Below are 22,679 nucleotides of genomic sequence, written 5' to 3'. Positions count from 1 at the left end.
GTTAAACATATATCCAACTCCTGACAGTTTACTAGCACTCAAAAAAACCCACACAGCCAACACAGCTCACTTAAGTGCTAGTGTATGTCCAGACGATTTTTCAACATGGTTGGAGGTCCACATGAAACAGAATAAATTTTGCATGAATATTGTGTTTGCAACCGTTCTGTTCAAATAGTGACTTTTCAATTACACATGAGTGGAAAAGAAACCTCTTCTGCTGCACCTATGTACTTTATTTTGACAAGCCACTTATATGTTATTACCATTCCTCTTCACAAGTTTCATTTAACAACTATAAAAATATACCCAAGGTAATTTATTACTGGAAAAATATCACAGATGTATCAGGATTGTTATGCTAAACATCACAAAAAGCACTTCCATTAAGTGGAAGTCATCTTCCAGATACCTGAGCTTTTTCCTTTTTTTTTTTTTTTTTTTTTGGAATTGCAACAATTCCTTTGAAGAACATTTACCTTTTGAAAGGATTTACATGTTTTCCTAAATGTTTCTTCTGGCAACCACACTTGGGAAAGGCAGTAGGGGACACTGTTGTCCTCACTATGCCATCACTTCAGCTACTAATGGGATCTCAAAATTAGACAGGATTACTCCTTTTGCTTTGCTTCCTCCTGCTGCTTCTGCTTTCCTCTTGGTTTCTAGCAGCACCTCACTGGAATGGGTTCAATCAGTTCCACACCAGCATAGAGTTAGTTTAATGTGGTAGGAAGTTCCTTGGCATAAGAGAATTCCTAATTTCACCTCCAGTAACCCGAGAAAGGTCTTCTTGATCTCCAGCTATGGAGCTAGCTACGAGCATCAAACATAAATAAAAGCAGTCCCAACTTCAACAAGAGTTTGAGGATAGCTCAAGAGAAGAAAGACAAATGGTTTTATTTTTATGTGAACTTATTGTAAAAGATGCCTTAAAAATGCATTGAGCAAGAGCTATAAAAATATGTGAATTTATTGTGACTTGTTCTTTTCCACTACATTTTTTCTCATTTCACAGATTCTTACCTGGATATCCAAAGGAAAATTTAGTTTATGTAGATATGCACTGAGATTTCTATTAACAGTTAAGCTTCATAAAGAAGCAAGTCATCAGCGCTTTTGCTCAAAGGTGTTTTACATATGTCTTAAAGATCCCAGTCATGGCTGTTACTGGAGGTGCTAATGACCAGACTCCAGCCCAAAGTAAACATAAGAAATTCTCAGTGCTCTCCCCCCCCCGCCCCCAATCCTGTAAAATGTAATGGAATAGAACTTTGTTTTGTGAGTGATGGTGAACTTCATGCTTTCATAGTCCTAATGCTGTTAAAAAGAGCATCACAATACTTACAATGCTATCAGGTACTATTACTTCTAAACTCCTAGAGCAAACACTGGGTGAGTGAGACATCAAGGGCTCTGGTTAACAGCAGGTGTTAGTTAGCGTGTCCCCCTGGATTCCTTACCTTTTACTAGCTCCTACACAAGCTGCACGAGCTCTGTAGAGATCTAGGATCTTCTCTCAGGGGGACTTTAGTGTAAAGTTCAAACAGGAGATGGCATTCACACTCCTCCTTTCTCCTCTGTCTAGTCGAGGTATGAGACTCAATGGCTCAGAAAAAAGTATTCCCTTACTCATTTCCTCCCTTGCAGGACCCAGACACCTCCACAGTGAGCCTGCTGTGGCACTTCTCTGCAGAGTAACAACTGCCACCAAGCAGGAGAGGAACCTGACATCAGCTCCTTTACAACCCTACTGCTGGAGAGGCCATGGAGATGCTCCAGTACAGCTTTAGAACTACTGAGCTGAACAGGCACAGGCAGGGGATCTGGAGATACAGACACAGCAGGTCTGACAAAAAGAAGTATCAGGCAAAATTCAAGAAGCCACTAATATTGCCAATACTACAGCAGATTCTGTCAATAATTCTCTTATCAATTGGTTCCTGAAATATTTCGAATGGACAAATGAATTATGCCAATGGTGAATCAACTACCACTATCACAAGTACTTTGTAAATCAGACAGCAATGTACCTTTGCTGAGAAGAAAAGCAGAGGGCCTTTCCTGTAGCTTGCATCATTTTTCCTGCTCTTGTTTTATCCTGAGAACCCTGTGATCGAAGAAATTTTCCCAATTCATTTTCTTCCTGAGACAGAACTAACAAAAAATAAATGAGTTGTCAAATATGTTATTTAATTGGCTCCTAACAGCTTTAAAACTGGCCTAACATCAAACAGCTTAAGTCACTCTAAGTCCAAGCAGCAAAGCAAAAATAAATAATTTCACAGCATTCCCACATTTAGTAAACAGAAGATCTGATTCATTTGAGACATTTGCTGATACACTTAACAAGAATCACAAAATTCCACCAGCACCAAAAGAGAACAGGAAAAACGTGCTATTTCTTTCTTAAAAAAAAAAAAAAAAAAAAGGTTGGTTATATTACAAAAATGGCTATCTTGATTGCAGTATCTTTCAGTGTTGGGTTTTTTGGGATGTCTGGTTTGGTAGGCTGGTTTTTAATTCTTTTTTACCATTTGGACTGCCTCAGCTGATCTTTGGTAGCATACTTTTATTGAAGCTAATTCCAAGTTGTACTAGCCAAAATTCATTCACTTGCTTTTTTCTTGTTCACCGTTTTTCATGCTTGACTACATAAAATTCCACATGAAAAATACAGTACTTCATTTTAAAGAACATTTACTTTCAAATTACTTTGCAAGATTACTTGGCAACTTTAACATTCTATACAATTCAAACAATGTATTTCAACTATCTGAAATACATCTACCTCAAAGTAACTGATCATTTTTTAAAAAAGAAGATGAAGTGATTTTACACTGATTTGTTGAATACTTCTAAACTGGGACCCTGGATCTTGAAGAACCTTACAAAAACATTTCATGATGCCCTTATCTCTTTGTCTTCTAAAGTGGCTATCTCCTATAATACCAATTTCAACCCACTATCGAGAGGGAGAATGGCCTAAAACAACGCAAGAAGATCTCTTGAATCCTCTTGACATTTTTCAAAATGTTGACAGTCAACTCCAATGCAGACTCAGCACACTTTGGTAGAAGATGCGCATCCGCATCTGATGCAAATCTTTGCATCACAGATTTCACCTGCTACTTCTTGAACTCTGTACACTACTGTTCTGTATTTCATTTTACCTCCTGATTCTGAAACATTATCTCTGACTTTCTTTGGATAAAGAAAAATGAAAGGCTTAACAAAATATGGGTAACATTCAACAAAAGACAGTAAATTGGAAGATGACTTCAGAGCTGGAGTCTCTTCTTCAGGCCAGAAATCAAATAATATTGGCTGCAGAGAACCTTTAGAGGACATTTAATACAACTTGCTGTTTGAAACTTCCCAAATTAGGTCCCCCCCATCTCTAACTAATGACTGTCACTAATTACTGAACGCTTGTTACAATCAAGTCAGCATTATCAAATTCACCATAATAGCGTGCATTACTTAATTATAAAACAGTAATAAGCCACAAATTCTTCATCAGCAATCCTGATTAACAAAAAAGACAAAACACTAAAACAGTTTAGAAAGGAGTTATGATTTCTAGACAACGTATTTCTGAATTTACAAAAGCCAACCAAGTAAGGGGAAAAAAAAATTAAAGAAGTTAAAGAACGCTTTCTCCAGCCATTATTGCTATCACTGCATTATATCAACATATAAAACTTCAGAACTGGGAAATCTTCAAAAAAAAAAGCAAATCTGCATTCAGCTGTCTGCAAGGAACATTATCTTTACTTTTGAATAGTATGAAACTACTAATTCCCCACTTTCATTTTTACCTTTTCACTTGTTAAATGATTCCATAATGCAGACCTTCTTATCATTTTAACTACTGTGTTTGAGCATACTTACAACAAATCCTTTTTTGATACAGTTCAATTGCTTTCAGCAACTCCATACATGTTCTCTGAATAGAGTGGAACAGCTGATATTGAAACAAAATACACAAAAGTTCGTCAAGTGTATGCAAGAAACACTGAGGAATAAAATACAAGAAAGAACTTAATTTTTTGTAGAAATTATTAGAGATCATTATTCTCTTCTTGAACAATGAGCAATATTTCTGGTATTTTTCTTATCAATGGTGCTCTTATTTCAATTAAGTTATTCACTGAAACTACAGACTGATCAACCATAAATTTACAGAAATAAAATAAAGAAAAAATAACTCTGGAAACAGATCTATAATAAACAGTTGATAGTTAACCAAACTACTTCTGTTGGGGAGGGTTTTTAGAAAATATCTTTGTATATATATGAAGATGTACAAATCTGTTTCTAAAAACCTCACGGTAGAGCAGACTTATCAAAATATCTATCAATCAATCATTCTCATGTGTGGAAATAAGCATACTGAATTTTTCATAGACACTGTGAAGTCTAGTGGAACAAACTTGCATAGGTACAGCCAACACAGAAAGCTGTTGATTTAAACTGAAAGTTTTATTGGCATAATCAAATTTCTAAAGCAGCAGCTTCCAAAGGAAGCAGAGGTAAAAAAAAAAGTCAGTCACAACTACATTTGATGATTGTTTCTAGGCAATAGAAAAATTACTACTCTTTCTATCTGGCCATCTACAACCTCCGGCCTGCAACTTAAACCTAAACTCTACCATATCAGGCATTAGACAGCTAGAAGTAAAATGGACCACTGGTACAGTAAGTGCCTTCTTTCAGTGCTGCTTGACTGCAAATGTTCACAGATCTTGTCTTTTAAACATGGAGTATGACTTGCAGGTGAGGAGTTGTCCAAAACATGCTTATTTCACTGGTACGAACACAGGTTTCCCTATTTCCTATCTCACCTGAGCTAACAAAGCATCCTTCCTGATGACTCTGCAACACAGTAGACATGGTAAAAACTCAGGTATTTATTTAAAAATACTGTTCCATATTTCCAGCTTGTTTTACATCAATACTCTTGATTTATAACCCATTGTGAAGACTACATAGGTGATAAAGTATCACTGTTCCTGTGTTTGTTGTAATACAGCTTCCTGTATTTCAGCTAAAACCTAAATAAACTGAGAATCCTAAGTCAATATTGTTTTTAAGAAACTGCAAGAAAGCCAGTAAGGCAAAACATTTACCCTCACGTAAGAAAACAACACAAACAAAACTTACATGCACATTAACTGGGTTATTACACTTCTGTAGTACAGCCTCAATTTTTTGCTTTGTCTCAAAAAGACATTCGAGGTCTTCAATTTGTAGAACCTTTAACTATTTTTTTTTTCCTCAGTGGGGTTGAGGATACTGACAGTAGGACTGTATTTGTCACACAGCAGATTCCTTCTCTTGGTTTTATTTTACAGACTTTCAGAAGCTTCTTTGGCCATGTCAGAACCCACTAATCCGCTCGAAACCTCCACAGCAGAGTGCACTGTGCATCTTGCTCCTTGGCATATTGCATGTTTTTCTGGTATATGTGGTATTTTATACTTATATAAAGAATGTCATCTGTACACTCTATAAAATATATACTATTAAAAACAAAACCCCAACTACCTTAAACTGACATAGGCAAAGGATAAAGATGATCTCCTGATCCCCCCACTAACAAAAGGAGAAAGTCTGTCCCTAAAATATTAAAATAAATATGAAATATGTTAAGTTCCAAATAAAGTTAGAGGGACATGGGGTTTTGTGTTACAAAATTCCAACACATTCCCTGAATTTACATAGGTACTTCTGTCAGAATTTGGAAGAGATATTACATGAAAACTATAAAAATATATGTATGTTATTATATACTATGTGCACATATATTAAAGGCTTGGTGGAAAGGAAAACACCTTAAAAATTAACAAAGAGAGAACACCCATTATGTAAACATTACAAACCTCTAGTTTTGCATCCAGATCTGCATCTGAAGCCACAACATGTTCATCTTCCTTTTTTCCTGTAACTTTTATAAGGGTTTGTTTTGTTTTCCAGTATTTCTGTTGCATTTTATTGACCACAGATTTTTCTTGGCTTTGAGCATATTGATCGTAAAATTCTCTTGGATAGTTGCTAGAATATTAACAAACAAAATTAAAAACTTCAATTGGATGCTTTAAAAATAAGTCTAACACACTCAATTAATACATTTCCATTAAGAATATTGCATTTGCATGCCAACACATATATTCTAACATGAGGTTCCTCACTGTGCATGAATAAAAAAGCAATTAAATTAGTACTATATTTCCCACCCTACTCTGAAAAATACACTGACTTCAATTTGAATGTCTTAACCATGCAGTACTGCCTAATAAACAGCTGCAAAGAATTCTTCCCAATGCATTATGAAATGATTTATAGCCCATGGAATTCACTTTTTATTTTGTATAATTAATAGGAGAGTTTCAAGTGAACTAGCAGAGTTTGAGCAGGTAGCAATTTTCATGCCATTTCAGCACTGTTGGGATTTCACGAATCTCATTTTATGAATAGGATTAGACTACTTCTTGCCCTCCTTTTTTTGTAATTGAATAAAAAAAGCATTAGAAGAACACTCATCTCTTTTGAGCATGCGATGTGAAAGACTGATATCTCACATCTCTCTTTATACAATTGACTACATGACAACTGCAGGTATGTAGGGTATGTAACACCTTTTCTTTCAAGGATTAGTTTTCACTGACAAATAATTCTGCATTCCTGGAGCAGACCTAATAAAAAGTGCAATATATAAATTCCATATTCCACAATATTTAAACCATACCAACACAGTTGAATAGAAAATACAGCTTCACAATGAAATCTTGTGTTAGGATCTGGTTTAAACCCATAAAAGCAAAGAAAGCTAAGTCTCTGTGCATAAACCGGAAAGAGCTTAGAAGGTTCAAAATATTCCCAGAAATGAGATTAAAACCAAATGAAATTAAATGTGGATGCCAAAAAATAGATGTATTTTATTTAATAGTAGAGAAGGGAAGGGGAGGGAAGGGAATGGAAGGGAAGGGAGACATAGAGAAAGAAGTGTGCGTGGGGGGTTGGGGAGACAGGGAGAGGTGACAGGGATTAGGTGGAAGCATATCACCCATCCAAGAGTCCCAACAACATCTCATTGCTCCCCTCCATCTATTCTTCTGGTGGTGAGGGTCCCCTGTCACCACCACGGCCACGCCACCACACCAGATGCCAAAGAGTACAGAATCCCGTGGAATAATACTCACTTTGGGCCAGGTGGGAATGCCCATGTGTCTCCTCTTGCAGGGGCCAGCTTGACACTGTCCCTTGCAACACTGAGGGTCTGTTGCATCATCTCTGGTGCTCTGGTGCAGGGTCTGGGGACCCCTTTGAGGGGGGCCCCTGTGATGGGCCTTCTGCTGTGGATAAGCTCCCCCCCTGCCATGAGGACCCCTCAGCTGGGCTTCTCTGCACAGTGGAGGATGGGCAGCCACTGCCCCTCTGACCACAGGCATTTTCAAGATACCCAAAGCCTCTCCTCCCTCCACCCTTTGGCACAAGGGTCTGTGCCACCCTGGCAGCTGAAAGCCCTGGGTAGTGGTAGTCTCCACTTTGGAGGCTTAAGCCTGTGCTCAGTGAATGTCCCCAGCCCTGAGCTGTTACTTTATCTTATCTTCATCAGCGAGCAGTGTAAGGCCTCAGTCAGGGCCCCATTCAGGGTGTGGTAGTCTTCTCTGCAGCTTTTGTAATACAGTTTTAAAAGTCCTTTAAGAAAATGTTTAAGTCATAAACTGTAATATTTCAGTCTCTGACACCTTGGTGTCTTTCAGGAAGTGTTATTCCATTATTAATTTGCACAGAAGTACACGCATCTTCCCTATGTCCATATATAAAAAGCTGCAGTACTCTTTCAGCTTTTTAGAAGTACGTGGTTGCTAAAAATTGCTATATTGAATACTCCATGACACTTAAATAGGTCGAGTTTATTTTGAAAAGATACCTTCCACCTGTGGAGTGACAAACTGTGGTTCATTAGTGACATATTGACCCCTAGCTCTGTTCACAACACACATACTGCTCAGAGATGCTACCCCAAGAGATCTTCAGACCCAACATTCACATCAAGTCATGTACTGAGACACTTGTTCCTCCACATGGCAGGGGGGTTAGAACCAGATCACCTGTAAGGTCCCTTCCAATTCCAGGTCATTCAATCATTCTATGATCCTCTGATTATATGTATCTTTATTTGCTGTGAAGTAATACAGCCATTCTGAAAAAACAAGCAGTTGGTACACATGCTCCCCAAAAGGGTAGCACATCTACCCTACACAGTTACTAGTGACACAGTTTAACCTGAAAAGGAAATTTTTTTCATGGGGGTATATTACTTGCTTTAGTTACTTTTAATCAGTGAGTTAGGTGACAGTGCCTTCCTCACCAAAGAGATGGTAAGAAATTGAACTGGAAGTGAGCAGGGACATAATTTAAAAAAGCACTTATACACAGCATTTCTTACCTTCTTCATCTAACTTGAAAAGCAAAGATATTTACCCATTTAATTCTACACAAACATTAGTTCCAAGAGTTTATGAATTAAAATTAAAATCAAGTTATTTTGGTGCTACAGCAGAAAATAAAAAACATGTACAAAACATACCACGTTTTATTTGGAATTCTGTACAAACAAGCCGTTACACACACTGATGACACACAACCTATCAAGTTAGGTGAAGACTATATTGACCAGATACATGCTGCACCTTTAAAATACAAACTTTACAGCCTCTAATAAAAAAAAATCCTCCTGCATGATAAGAAAACAGAATATGAGACTTTAATAAAAAAAGTGTTGCATTATGAATAATTTTTAAAAACCCATCAAACTTCCCACAAGGTATTATAAGGGCCCTAGCTGCCTGGCTAGTTGTGTGCTTTCACTTCTGCTACAGCTGTGCAAGTAACTGACACCTCATTTCAGTAGTCGAGTGAAGAAAACACCATAATTCATCTGATGTTAACCAGCCTTGAGAGCTACCTCAACTGAGGTCACCAGAAATTCTGGGGGCATGGTGCAAGGAATAAAAATGAGCTAATATAAGGTCACAAAAAGATTTTTAAAAGTGCTGGGATTAATACAGATTCCTGAATTATGAGACTGATAAACCAACTGAACAAATTCACATACAAAACACTGTTAGCTCTTTAGAACAAAAAAAAAAATTATCAAGATACTTACTACTTATGACCTTCCATGATTCTTGTTTTCTTCAGACACCTAAATAAGAAATTATCAGTTAATGCAAGTATCTTTAAATTTTAAATTAAACACTAGAAATCCTATATGTTTTCTCTCAGAAAATTACTATGCTGCAGCATCTACTTTACCATGTTACAAAAGGAAACTTTTCAATCTGTGAGCCAAATGCCTTCCTTGTGTAACACAAAATTATTGTAAAAATCCATTACAAACGGATTTAAGTGCTGCCATCAGTGATGCCAACCCTTCTGTGTTAGCAAGTTTTTCAAGCAAAAGAAAATTTACCAGGCATAAATTCAGTGACTTCTGAGGAGGAATGCCAAAATTGTCCATGCTGGGTATCACCCTCAGTCAAGTTTTTTTCCTCCAAGTTTTAGTCACAACAAAATTCAGTTACTTTTTACCTTTTTTTTTGCCTATACTGCAGTGATCTATTTTTTAAAAACACTAGTTACATCACGTCTTGAGTCACAGATGTGAAATTTAATGATCAGATGGTTTTTCTATGAGGGACACCCCAGTTCCTAAGGATAGAATATGATTTGTATGCATTAGGACTTCAGATTTTATAAATTACTATCTCCAGTTTGGATACTCAAGTCTCCCAGGATACTTTGAGCTGGCCATATGGCATACACATCACTTCCCACCAGTACCTAAGCACACTCCTCCCAGGCCAAATTTAACAGCCAAGCCAGAGGCTTCTCCTCTGCTGCTTTCAGAGAGGACTGTTCTTCAGCATACGGTTAACATGGGAACGGAGGCACTGCAGCAGGGTCTGGATGAGACCAAAATTAAACTGGTGAGATGGATGGTGCTGCTCGGGAATGGTCTTTGACAAGAAGAGGCACAGAATAAACATACCAACGGGCACCACTAGGGTATGAAGCTGACTAAGAAAAGAGTAATGGAAAAAGCAGCTAGGGAGGTAATGGTGCTGAACTAAACTTTGGCACTAATCCAAGTGAAAAAGAAAAGGAGCTTACAAAGGGGAGCCATGATGTTGGAAACGTATCTAGCACAGTACTGCATATAGACAGTGTGGTTAGCACTGGAGAGGCAAAAGGACTGGAACAGATTGCAGGAACCCAAACAAGGGAATGCAAACAACCTGAATGCTTCCTGCAAGCGTGAAGCACATGCACTTCCATTTGGAGCTGAATGGAGCCAAATCCCAGATTTCTGAGTCTAACCCCTCTGCTGTCAGTACCTGTGAAACTTCCTGGCAAAGTTCCATGAGATACTGCACGATTTTATCAGAGCAGGAATTTTGCCTGAATTGCAATTTTTGTGAAATGCTCTTAACCACTGCAGGAGAGACCATGAGAAAATTCCTAACTCTGTCGTCAGACCAGAGCTTAAATGTAAGGGGTCAACAGCTAAAGAAAGAGGAAGAAATAATTGTTTCAGATTGTTGTTTGTGTTACAGAACCATTGAGTCAGACAAGATACAGAATGGACTGCTTTGCTCTTGTTTCTAGAGCCATAGGCACAGGTGCTATGAACTCATTTTCTAATACCTTTTTATTCTTGACTTCACTGTTTTCACACTGGTCCTCCTTAAGTCAACTGTGGGGGTGTGTGACTGAGATAAGACCACAGGATTGAGCTTGTATACACATCCATGACTCAAGTTATTCAGCAGCACACTTGGCTTGACAGGAAGTAAAGAACAGCCTATCTAGGTGGAATAACATGTATATTACTTGGAACAAAGTATAAGCTACCAATACAGGGAAAAGGTGTAAGGCACTGACCTTACTCACTGTACACGTCCACCAGCTTCTCCTGGAAACCAGTGTCCCTACAAAAAAATAAATAGGGTCATGGTGACACAGTTCTCATTTGCAAGTATAGCTCATGCTCTTTCTTCCTAAACGTCTGACCTTACCTTTAGACTCTCAGATCTTCTTAGTTACACTCTTCCAGGTCCTACATAGCACCCTTATGCCCTGAAGATATTCTTTGTGGGAATTTTTACGTTCAAAGTGGACAATATTTTCATGGTATGAAAATGAGGGCATGTACCCTCTGTTCTGCTGTGTGACGGGATGGCATCTGAGGTGTTTGAGGCTACAAGACCTGCTAGGATGGTGTCCTATGGTCAATCAGGGTGGAAGGAAACAGAAGTGGAGTCTTAACTATGCTGCCTGCTGGAAATGGCTCCTGGCATGGGATATCACCCAAAACATGCCAGGAGGGAAAAAAGTCCCAGAGCGCTCTAGGTAGTATAGATAAAAACAAGCCAGGGTGATTGCTATAATTAAGCAGTGGGAACAAGCAGCAGCCCAGGACACAAGCTCAGTCCTTGGGCCCACTTATTACTAGGATGGAGCTAACTTTTGGTCCTAAATGAGAATTCAGTTTGCAAAGACAGCTTAGTAAGCACTAGCATTGAGTGAACAGAAGTGTAGTTGCTGAAAAATAATGTGCAGTATAAATTGCCTCTGCAGTAATTTAACAGGGCCCTGATTTACATGTGTTGTTACTGTCTGTTCCAAGTCCACGAACCAAAGAGGGTTAAGATACTGGTTCAGCTCTAACAAAGGACATTATTAAAAGCATATGGCTTAGCTGAAAGCAGTGAGATTTTTTTAAAAGAAATACCAAAATCTAAGTCTAGTCTCAAAAAGTGAGAGATACTAATAAAAGTAGACTGGAAATAGCCCAGGGACATATCTAAGAATTAAAAGGAACATTTCACAGCCATGTAACGAAGAATCCCTACAGTCACAAAACGCTGGCGCTGAGGTTGCAGAGAGAGACCAAGAATGAGCACATAACCTCTCACTACTTTAGGTTTTGAACTGTGTTATGCTTTCGAAGAACAAGACAAATGTCCCGAACAGAACTAACAAGCCAGCTGGTCTTTGCCAAAGCTGACTACAACAGAAGCACGACACTAACTTGAACCCAATACTCTCCCAAAAAGATGCAGTCAAATTTAAAATTCACTTATGTTATCATATAGTTTTAGATATAAAAACAAGCTTAATTTGCCACAACGAGTTGATGTAAGGGACTTTTTTTGTTTGTTTTCTTCCCAGTGTATTAAAACAAAAAAAAAAAAAAAGAAAAGTTTCAATAAATAGCATTATACTGACGATGATTAATAAAAGAAAAAAAAACCACTACTCTATAGGAAAGCATTTGTATTGAGACGTTTCCAAGATCTTTGACAATAAAGAGTAACCCAACACTTGTGATCTCCACGACAGACTTTATTTTGACAAACAAAAGGGAGGGATACTCTAGATGAGGGTGTGGGTGTCGGAAGCAAGCATAGCTGCTTTTATCATGCCAGAGAAAGCAGTGCCACACTACAGATGACTGTACACAAACCCACATTTAGTACTGCATAGCGATGGATCTGAGGCTTCCTGAAGAAGTCCACTCATGGCTCCAGTAATTTTGCAAGTGCTTCTCAGTGTTTTGAGAGAGACTAATGCTACCTCACTTTAAGCATTAAACCTGAGCTGCCCCTATTCATAACAAGTCTGCTTGGAACACAAGGGACCACAGCACTGTAAGACCCATTCCAGTACAGAACCAGGTGGGGTCACAAGCCCTGTCAAAACCTTGGAAATCCCTAACAGGTTTTTTTGAGGAGCCACCAAGAAGCCTCAGCACCACTTTCCACAAACGATCCTGTCTGCAGACTGATGCCACAGAAGACAGGCACAGCCTGGACACTGAAATACATCAAAACTGTTTCTAGACACAGCCTGGCTTCAGGAGTAATACAGCTGAATTCAGGCAGCGCTCTGCCACAGATAACAAGAAATGCTGAAACCAAAATGGTCCTGCAAACAGCCAACTCTGGTAGAATTCCTCTGGGTGGTAGACTAATCACCCACAAATTATTTCCACAGGAAGCCAAAATACCTGAAATGCACACAGAACTTCATGTTATTTCTCCCATACTCATCATCCTACAGAGAAATTTTATTACCTACGACACTGGAACAAAACTTGATGGAGGACATTTGTCATTAGCAAGTGGCATTTCTATTCCTATGAAAAATCCTCTGATTCTCTATATTCTTCAAGACCACTTGAATAAACATGTAAATTTTTCTGTGCAGATAGGAAAATGCTTTCATGGTGTTTCGTGTGATTTGAACTTCAGTATACCCTAGGCTTACCCTTCAGCTCATGCTCTGCACAACATCTGTACAAGCTTGCTTCTCTTTTTTAGCTTTATCATATTTTGATGCAGCGTAAGTTGTTTCCCAAGAGCTGAACAACTTTATGAATAATCTTTAGATTCTACTTGGATAAGAAAAAAATTGTAGGAGTGCCTTCTCTCCAACAGCTACATTGATAATAAACAAGTCTGTATAACAGTGTCAGCCACCTTACTTCCCTTTTTTAAGTGAGCCTAAGTGTAAGAAGTGCCACATGGCATGGTAATGTTCAGATCTTAATACTCTCCAAGGTTATGAGGAAATCAGTTTAAAAACCAAACGAATAAACAAAAGCTTTACCCCTAATTCAAGTATCTCTTCTTGTCTGAGCATCGGTTACATGGCTCTTACTGTGCTCTTAGCTCAGACAACAGATCACGTGGAAAAAAATCAGGATGCAACCAGAGACATCAAACAGGAATCTTTTAAACTCTGAAGACTGTATATAAAACAAACTGTTGATCTAATCACAGCTTCTCAGAACAAAGAGATGAGCTGAAATCCTTGTAAAAACGTTGTAAATGCTGATGTACAGAGCAAATCTAACACCCAAAGATGACCCAGCAGTAATGTAGGAAGGCAGTAGATTGAACAACACATCCTTTTGAGATACATCCAGAAACAATGAAAGGGAACTGAACAAGCAGCACAGCAGAATTCAGCAACCCTTATATGAACGCAATATGCTCATCAAAACACACAGATGAGTCTGCACTCTCACTGCCAGAACTGTCTTCTGAGTCTGCTGTTCTTTCAAAGCAGATAATATGTTCTGTGGCTCCTCAAATCCCAACAGACTTCCATACCCAAAAACCCTTGCAAACCTATAACTTCAAATACGGCAGAATCACACATTGCAGTTGACTTACTTATGTCAACAGTTTTATTAAAATGAATAATCTTCCAAGAAACTTTTAATACTGTAATAGTACAGTGATACTAAGTAACAACAAAAATATTCTATATATAAAAGTTAAGAGTGATAGTTTCATTTATGTAAAATACTTTGAAGGGAAGAAAATGTGCTTAGGTGAGGGAATCAAGGCCATCTGTGCCTCCAACACCTCTTGGCTGACAACCTATCTCCTCCACTCTGCTCCCTGGAAGCTGTGACCAAACCGAACCAAGTAAATGGGTCTGCAAAACAGAAGCAGTCTCACTGCAAGATGAAGACTAGACAGGGTACAGTTTTATCTTCTCTGGTGTGTCTACAAACACACAGACCAGGAGCTTCAAACGGCATTGGACTTTGCCTTTCCCAAGCAAAAGAGAATATAACAGCCTGTAGATCTGAATTATCCATGTTGTCAATGCAGGAAAAGAATGAATGCTGAAGTCTGGGACTTTCACCATCAAGGTTAGACACAGAAGTATTCCTACTCTTAACTACAAGAATAGCTACTACTGTAATTCAGCTAAAATGAATCTAGAGTTCAAGCTATATCTGTGACAAACGACAAGATTTAATTTTTCCTCTAAAGCTCTTCATTCTCAATATTGATGTTCTAATCCTGCAGAATCATCCATGCTTAGCTTTAAATCCAGGAGTCTGTTCATTCTGTTCAACTACTCACTGATGCACTTGTTTATAAATTCAAAAAGTTTGCAAATTGGTCTGGTAAGTGCTGCATTAGCAGTTCCTTCCATCCATTACAACTTTTTGTCTAATCCTTTGTTTCAGACTGATCCCGAGCTTTGCTACTTATCCTGGAAAGTCTATCTTGGAGATTACCCACAAGTTCTCAGGAGAAGAAATAAAAGATTGCAGTATCAACAGAATTACTCTTTCAATCTATTTCAGGAGTTGACACCTAGGAAGAAATTTCATACATTCTTAAAAGAAGCACAGGTTAAATGGCATCTGTTACACAGCGAAGGCTCCTTCTATATTCATACACCTGGGAGGTTCTGAGAGGGGAAAAAAATCATCCTGTTTGACTGCAATTATCTAACTGTAGTGCCTAAATTACCATACAAGCCCCTCAAGACTAAGTTCCTGTACAGATAGTGAATAGAACCTTCAAAGAGCAACACTGAGCACCTCAAGCAGAGCCTCACCTGTGCTCTGTGCACACAGAAATTATGCTTTTTGCATTAAGCATCTGAACAACACAGCTAAGCCATGCTGTGAGAGCACTGCTCCATTCCACTTCTCTTAGAACTCGGATTTCATGGTGGTCTACTGAATTACTGGGGGAAAAAAAAAAAAAGAGTCAACAGCATACTGAATAACACTGTCCTTGGGACATGGCCACATCCCATTAAGTCCCCTGGAACCAATTTTCTCTTTCACTGCAAACACTTCTGGAACTAACATTTCTATACACAACTTTTGCCATTTCCTTCTCCTCTATACCAAGGCCTATGAGACATCCCAGCAAACTGTTAATTTATTCCATTCCATTTATACATTTGTCTTGATCCTTCAAAGAATTAAAAAAAACCTCAAAGAATTAACCTACTCTACCCACCCCCCCTTGCCAAAAAAATCCCAAGCACATACTCAAAACAACAGAAGTATCAAAGAAATTGGAGTCTATTCTCCAAGGAGGTAGTTTGACCCAATACAACAATCCCTTCTTTTTCAAGCTAGTAAACTATGTGGAGAACAAACCACAGTAATACCAGCAGGTATCTTAAATGTCTAAGATTGCATGATTAGAGACTTGCACTGTAAGAAACCATGTACAAGGTATGAAGAAATCTGAATGATTTGGGTCTTCTTTCTGTCACTTTATAGCACTACCTAGGCACCTGTCTGCAAACAGTACATCCAACCAAATGAATAGCAGTACTATTGACACCTGTCACTCAATTCTACACTGACTCTATTTAATACTCTGTGTAGGGTATATATGGGTCACATCTATCGCAGAGAGTACTGTCAAGAGTTACTTTCTTCCAAAACACAACTGTCATACTTCTAATTTCAGAATATACAATTAATGTAGGAAATTATTCTACTTAATTTTCTGGTGTAGCCTAAAAAAAGGATGATATGTGGGGCCATGTTTCTTATGCTATCATTTAGTCTTTATTTTTCTATTCCAAACTCTGATGCATAGAAGTTAATAGAAGTGGCAGACAAACTGCAAATTTACACTTTGACAGTTCATTGCTCACTTATACCAAGAACTAAAGAGTGTCAATCCATCTGAACCACTCTGGTTTTCAGTACCTGAGTGGGTTACAGGTAAGTTTTAACCAACATGAAAAAGCAGAAAATTGGCACTATGTCACTACGTTTTCTAAAACCTGGCTTTGCCCCCACAAAGTGCAAGGAGCCACTCAACAGTTAGCATTCCTCTCTAAAAAAATAATTTTGTGTCTATTTGGTACTATATATCTGTCATATTATTCCAAAAACTATCAGACCAAACTTGTAGGCATAAGTGATCTCCTTTCTAGAGCATAAAATGCATTGAAATAATACTTGGAGCTGGATTGGGGGTATTTTTGGTTGTTTTTTTAAACAGTTGAATGAAAAACTCCTAAACACAGTGGATTATCTCGAAAAACACTGATAAGAATGGTACATGAAGTCACAACACAGTATATGCAGTCTCAGAACAAAATATTTCAAATAAATACTGGTAGACTCACAGTTCCAAGACTGATGAGTGAACAATAGCACTTTCTAGGTAAGCTCATCCGCACACAGAACTTTATCATTTGCACAGACATATTTAATCACACAAAAAAATTAATTTTAAATTCCTTTTTCAGATAATACTGATTTTTCATCCGGTTATTGTGAAATAATGCAGGGACAGTACACAGTAGCAGTTTTCCCTCACATAACATCTTTTATTTCACTAGTAAAGTATTCCTTACATTTGTGGAGAACAGTGAGACAACCAGGTAAGCATTGCAAGTAGTACATGCATTTTATGGAAGAATAATTTGAGTATAAGTCATTGAGTGGCAGGTTTAAGCTCACTGCAAATGAGAAATCTGGTGATATGAATTATCAAGGATTTAATTTTTTTCTAAATGCAGACTTGCTTTGTTTCTTCAAAATTACTATCAAACTGTTTTGTAATACACATTTGATCTCTTAGTTTAAGAACCAGTATTTGTAAACTTAATAGCTGAATATTATTAAAGAAAATACCATATGGAACATGCACTGTACATAGATTATAAGAGACAAGACTGTTTTTCTGACACATTCTATCTGTAATCAGTCTAGAGTCTTAATATTGGGAAACTTTCCCTTTGTAGAAACTATGGGAAAAGTAGTGAATGAACAAAAAAAAAATCATGGAACTCTTTCTACATGTATAGTATATTACATACAAACATATAAGGTTTTAGAACTTCAAAGTAATGGCTCTCTTATTTAGATACCCTATTTGTTGGCACAGTCAACCCTCTCATGTCTCTGTCTCCCTCCCGCCTTTTCATCCATTCAGAAGCCAGGAAGCAATGCCATTTACACCCAAGTGGAAACAATGGCGGGGGAGGGAACACGAAAAATAATTTCCTCCAGATTCCCTTAGAGATTATTTCACATCTGTGGATAAGAGATTCAATTAACAAAACAGCCTTAGCATGCACAGCAAGAACAATACACAGTGATCTCCTTGCACTGCCCTTTGAGTAAACACCATCAGTACAGGCTACACATTCTCAACAGATGCACAGTCCACTCAACTTTTATATTACTGCTCTCAGTAATATCCTGGCACACCAGCTGACTGTTCCTAGAGCAGTGGTAATCCCTATGAAGCTACTTGCAAGATGGACCCAAGTACTGTTTCAGTGACTTGGTACAGACAGTTCTCAAGGTTGATGTAAGCAATTGCATAACCGGTCAAAATGCCCCTCAGTTTGCTGTGGCTAACAATAGCCACAGGAAAAACTACTGTGAGACTGTTATTACTAGCAACACTTAAAAGGTCAAATGTTTCTACTGTTCTTGACTGCTTGCTTCTTTCTCTAACAAACTTCACTCTCTGGGTTTTTGTATTTTTAATGCTTCTGCATCACGTGGCATAATTTTGTCTGTAGAGTGATTTTATGGTTGAGAAGCAGCAAAACACCTTGAAGAATCAACTACAGAGCAATACTCTTGGAGGAGATTTTGAATAAAAAGTATTAAAAAGTCTTTGAGAGCATTTTTTGTCTTCTAATTCAGATGAGATATTAGCACATTTTTTTTCCGCCAACTTGTACCAACAGCATTCAACACTAGTTGAAGACTGAAAAGAGCTGCTATTATTCATTTCTTCAAGAAAAGGTTACGTGGGAAATCATCAGAACAATTTAATAACCATGTGAAGTACAGATAACAGAGAAGTACTGGCAAGATGGTTGGGCTTGGAACTCTACTAAGGTGGGAAAAACCCCCCTAACCCTGTAGTAGGGTTCAACAGGAATTTTTACTTTGCACTATGTGATCCCTTTCACTGCCCAATAATATAAACTTCTGAAAGAAAAATGTTAAAGAAATCTTCCCCTTCCACAAAGTCATAGCTCATCTTCTTGAATCTGCAAATCTCCAGCAACATTTATATTTTAATCTCAACTCCAACAAACACAATAGAAGAAAGCACCATTCTCTAAAAACCACCTAATTTTTTTTTTCTCAACTGAAAATAAAGCAAATTCCAATGGCCAGCATCTAAATTCTTGAGTAAAGTGCTGGAACCTTTCTGGAAACAACGATGTTTCACCCATGAAGTTCTGACAGAAAAGAAACTTTAGAAACTCATTTAGACTGAGGTTTGGCAGAATTTAACTGCCACATTATCTTCCAGTAGAGTTTGTCATGTGCAAAACGCGACTGGTTATACCAGTTATGGCAGTTCACTACGCAAAAGATCTCTGTGGCTTGACACTAAATTCCTCCTTCAGTGGTATTAACATTAATCTTAAACCATTAAATTACTCAGTTTAAACCAATAGGCTGTTCAAATAGCAGTTAAAAAAACTGGTAAAATCTAAATGAGGTGTTGCTGGTCTTCATGCTAAGTACCAGTAAGAACTGCAACTCCTAGATCTGTGACAGACAGGTACCACAGCCAAGGGGTCTTCTACTCCTTTTTTGAGAACCCTAGACAGACCAAGTGGAAAAAGAGTGGATTATCAGAAAAATCAGATAAAGGACCATAACCAAATGCCGCCTGCACTGCAGATGCCAAAATCCAGCCCAACATTTTCTCTGTCCAACACTTTGGAAAAGTGATCAAACACAGTTTTGTCCTTACTAGAGTCCTGCTAGAGCAAAACAGAAGAACAGTTTATTTCCAAGAAGTCTACTCTGAAACAAGAGTCACAGCTGCTTTCTGAGACCCAAATTAAATAAAATCTATCCCGAAACTGAAAGAAACACGGGGAGAACCAAATCAAACATGGGGAGAACCAAAGCCAACAAACAGGTGCTTCGTGGAAATAAAAGGTCATCTTGGTTTAATGAAAGGCTTGTAGACAGGGGAAAAGTATTACAAACAACCAAACAGAAGAGTAACTCCAATCCCAAGCTTCCAAAATACTACCACAATGTAACGTGGGGGTAGGGACTTAAAAGGATGTAACCCTGAGATTACCAGATTCAGTTTCACATTTTCACCTTTTGAACTAAGGAAAGCCTGAATTACTGCTTTAAGAGGGGTCATGAAGATCCTTGAGGTTATCAGCTTTACGCAAAACTGTGGAACAGGAGGCTTATTTACATATGGCACTGAACATACACATAATGATATCGACAAATAAAAGAGCACAGTGCCCTTCACCTCCTTCTGTTACTAAAAACTGACCTGATGTTTCAAGTAATATCAAATTTTCCTTTTTTCTTCTAAAGGACTAGAGCAGCTTTCATCGGTCAGGTAGATGGATGCAAAATAAATCTGATTACCAAGATGAACCTTTCACAAATTATAAGCTTTAAATCGTAAATGTGGGGTTCTTGAATTGCCATTTCACCAGCTATTACTGCCTCGGTGCTGGGTCGAGATCTGACATTACCTGATCAGAGGATGCCCTGCCACCCCTCTCCACCCGGCCGGCCCCAGGAGGGTTCGGAGCGCAGCCGGGCAACCTGCGCCTCAGGCCGGCAGCCAAGCCGGAAACCGCCGAGGAGAACCGGCCGTTTCCCTCCCCGCTTCCAGCGGGCAGAGAGCCAGGGAGGATGTACGGGAGGCACAAACGGATAAATGCAATAATCATGGCGAGACAACCGCACGGCGGGAGGGGAACACAAGGCAAAAGGAGGGACAGATGCCATCTTGTGTCTCGGAAATTTCGCCCTGACCAGATCCGGCCGTGGCTACAGCGCTGACGGGCACCAGCTCGGCAGGCCCGGCGGCCGCGCCACCTCCCTCGCCCAGACCGGGCAGCCCGCGGGGGAGGCGGCGCCCACCCGGAGCTGCCCGGCACCAGTGGCACCAGCTCTCCCCGCCCGGCCCCGGCACGGAGACAAGCGAGTCCCCCCTTCCCGCACTCACCTTGCGGAGGGAGGGAAGGGCCGAGCCGCAGGCGCCGCCGCCCCGCCAGGTGTTCCAGCGCCGCCGGCGTCAGCGCGCCGAGCGGAGCCGCCTGTGCCGGCGCGGGCGCCCCCGCAGCGGGGCGGAGCCGCCGCCCGGCCCGGCCCAGCCCGGCCCCCGAGCCGGGAGGGCGCTCGGGCAGGTCTGAGGCGCTCGGGCCGGCCGCTGCCCGGTCTTGCCTAGGGCTAGGACGCGTTTCCTCCTGCTTTGCCGGCAGCGCTGCGAGGGAATTGGAGGGAGAGTCACCCGGCTTGGGGCCCTTCTGGGACTCTGATCACCGCCTCGACCAAAGCCCCAAGCCCCGTGCCTCCAGCCCCAGCCTGTTGGGGACCGCAGGTGCCCGGCGAGGGACAGCAAGGAAATACTAAAATGTTTTGGCTGCCATAAATAGTTGCTGTCGAGGTAGTGGAAACTTGGAGGAAAAGGCCCTTTAGCGTAGTGGGCAGGTGGCAGTGTCGGGGGTATCAGGAGAGCGTTGGTTTTGAGCTCATGTCGGAATTGGGTCATTGGAGTTTTGTGAGAGCTTTTTGAGTAAAGGAGGGGGATTTGAAGCTGATTTCAGAGCTTGAAATGAGGAGTTCACAGGTGGCATTTGAAAATGAAGTAAAAGGAGAAAAGGGAAGCAGCAAGATAGGGTGAAAAATGATCCCAGTTAAATGGGGCGGTGTTAACTTACCGGTGTGGCATGTGAAAGGAGCAGAGGTGAAAGCACAACGCAGGGCATGAAAGCAGGAATGGAGAAGAAGAGACAGGGCCCCAGAAAAGGGTTGAAGAAGAGAAAAGAAGAGTGGTAATGAGGCCTCATTTTCTGAACCTTACAGAAGTCCCACGTGCTCGTGTCAGTGTCTCCATGTTTCTGTGAGGCAGAGCTGAGCTTGAAGAAATCAACAGGGATAATTTGACACTGTATAATGTGAGGAATTTCAGGTATCATTTGGGAGGTTGTTTACTTTCCCCATTTGGCATTGGTGTGACCACTAACAGCACGTCATATCCAAGCATGGTGTACGTAGCTCAGACGGTGTGTTGACAAACAAGAATGATTTATGGCAAGAAATACAGGATTGTTTCCTAGAACTGCAGAAACCCTAATAGGATAGTTTTTGTGTTAAAATATAGTAACAGCGAGAAAGTATTTTCATGGGAGGTAACTCTCTTAATGGGGTCCTCAGTCTTGCAGGAAAAAGGTGTAACACAGCAGCTGAAAGCTTGGAATGCAGGAAACCTAGTGTGAAATATCTCATTTACCTTTGAATGTTGTACTGTAAACACCCTCAAGCTGTTTTGGTATTCTAGAGCTCTCTTTAGAACAAATATAAAAAGATGCATTTGAGGGTGTAGTTATCTGGTTTATTTTCGTTTTCAATGAGGTTAATCATTCTCTAGAGGTGGGTTCCTATGACTGAAAGAGTAACAGGCTGAAGTGTAAATACTTGCATTAGACGTACTGCCCCATTAGTCAAATAAATTCCAGGTATTATTGGTTTTGAGAAAAAAAAAAACATTCATGGAGTTCTTACCTTGCCAAAGGGAAGTGGTGCTAATAAGTGACAAAAAATTTCTCTGCAGTGGATGAGGATCTGGGATCTCTTCTGCCATGTCTAGCATTGGGTTTTGGTACCTTTCCATTTCTAAGTGAACATGAAGAATCCATTGTGTCTTTTAATGGCATTTATATGTGCAAATCTCCTAGAGGAAGGTGTAAAAAGAAAATCTCACAGGATATAAGGAATTACTTTAGCCGTTGCAGGAGCAGAACCAAGACAAAAAGAAAGATTTTTTTTTTTTTGGTAAATTTGCAAGTATTGT

At 39.6% G+C, this 22,679-nt stretch overlaps 1 protein-coding gene across 4 annotated transcripts in view; it reads right to left on the bottom strand.

Annotated features, from left to right (window-relative positions):
• ICA1 (islet cell autoantigen 1) overlaps positions 1–20,933 on the bottom strand; it is a 68,884-nt gene extending 47,951 nt beyond the window's left edge. For all 4 annotated transcript variants that reach the window (XM_032111231.1, XM_032111240.1, XM_032111250.1 and 1 more), the window contains exons 1-6: positions 20,832–20,933; positions 10,954–11,000; positions 9,176–9,214; positions 5,883–6,054; positions 3,892–3,964; positions 2,031–2,154 (exon numbers count right to left, since the gene is read on the bottom strand). In XM_032111231.1, coding sequence (XP_031967122.1) covers positions 2,031–2,154; positions 3,892–3,964; positions 5,883–6,054; positions 9,176–9,192 — 386 coding nt within the window. In that variant the 5' untranslated portion in view covers positions 9,193–9,214; positions 10,954–11,000; positions 20,832–20,933. The remainder of the gene's footprint in view (positions 1–2,030; positions 2,155–3,891; positions 3,965–5,882; positions 6,055–9,175; positions 9,215–10,953; positions 11,001–20,831) is intronic.
• Positions 20,934–22,679: the final 1,746 nt, after the last annotated feature.

The sequence above is a fragment of the Corvus moneduloides genome, chromosome 1 (assembly GCF_009650955.1).
Source record: "Corvus moneduloides isolate bCorMon1 chromosome 1, bCorMon1.pri, whole genome shotgun sequence".
Lineage (NCBI taxonomy): Eukaryota > Metazoa > Chordata > Aves > Passeriformes > Corvidae > Corvus > Corvus moneduloides.
The sequence above is the reverse complement of the archived record's forward strand: the minus strand, read 5'-3'. Positions and strand labels throughout refer to the sequence as shown.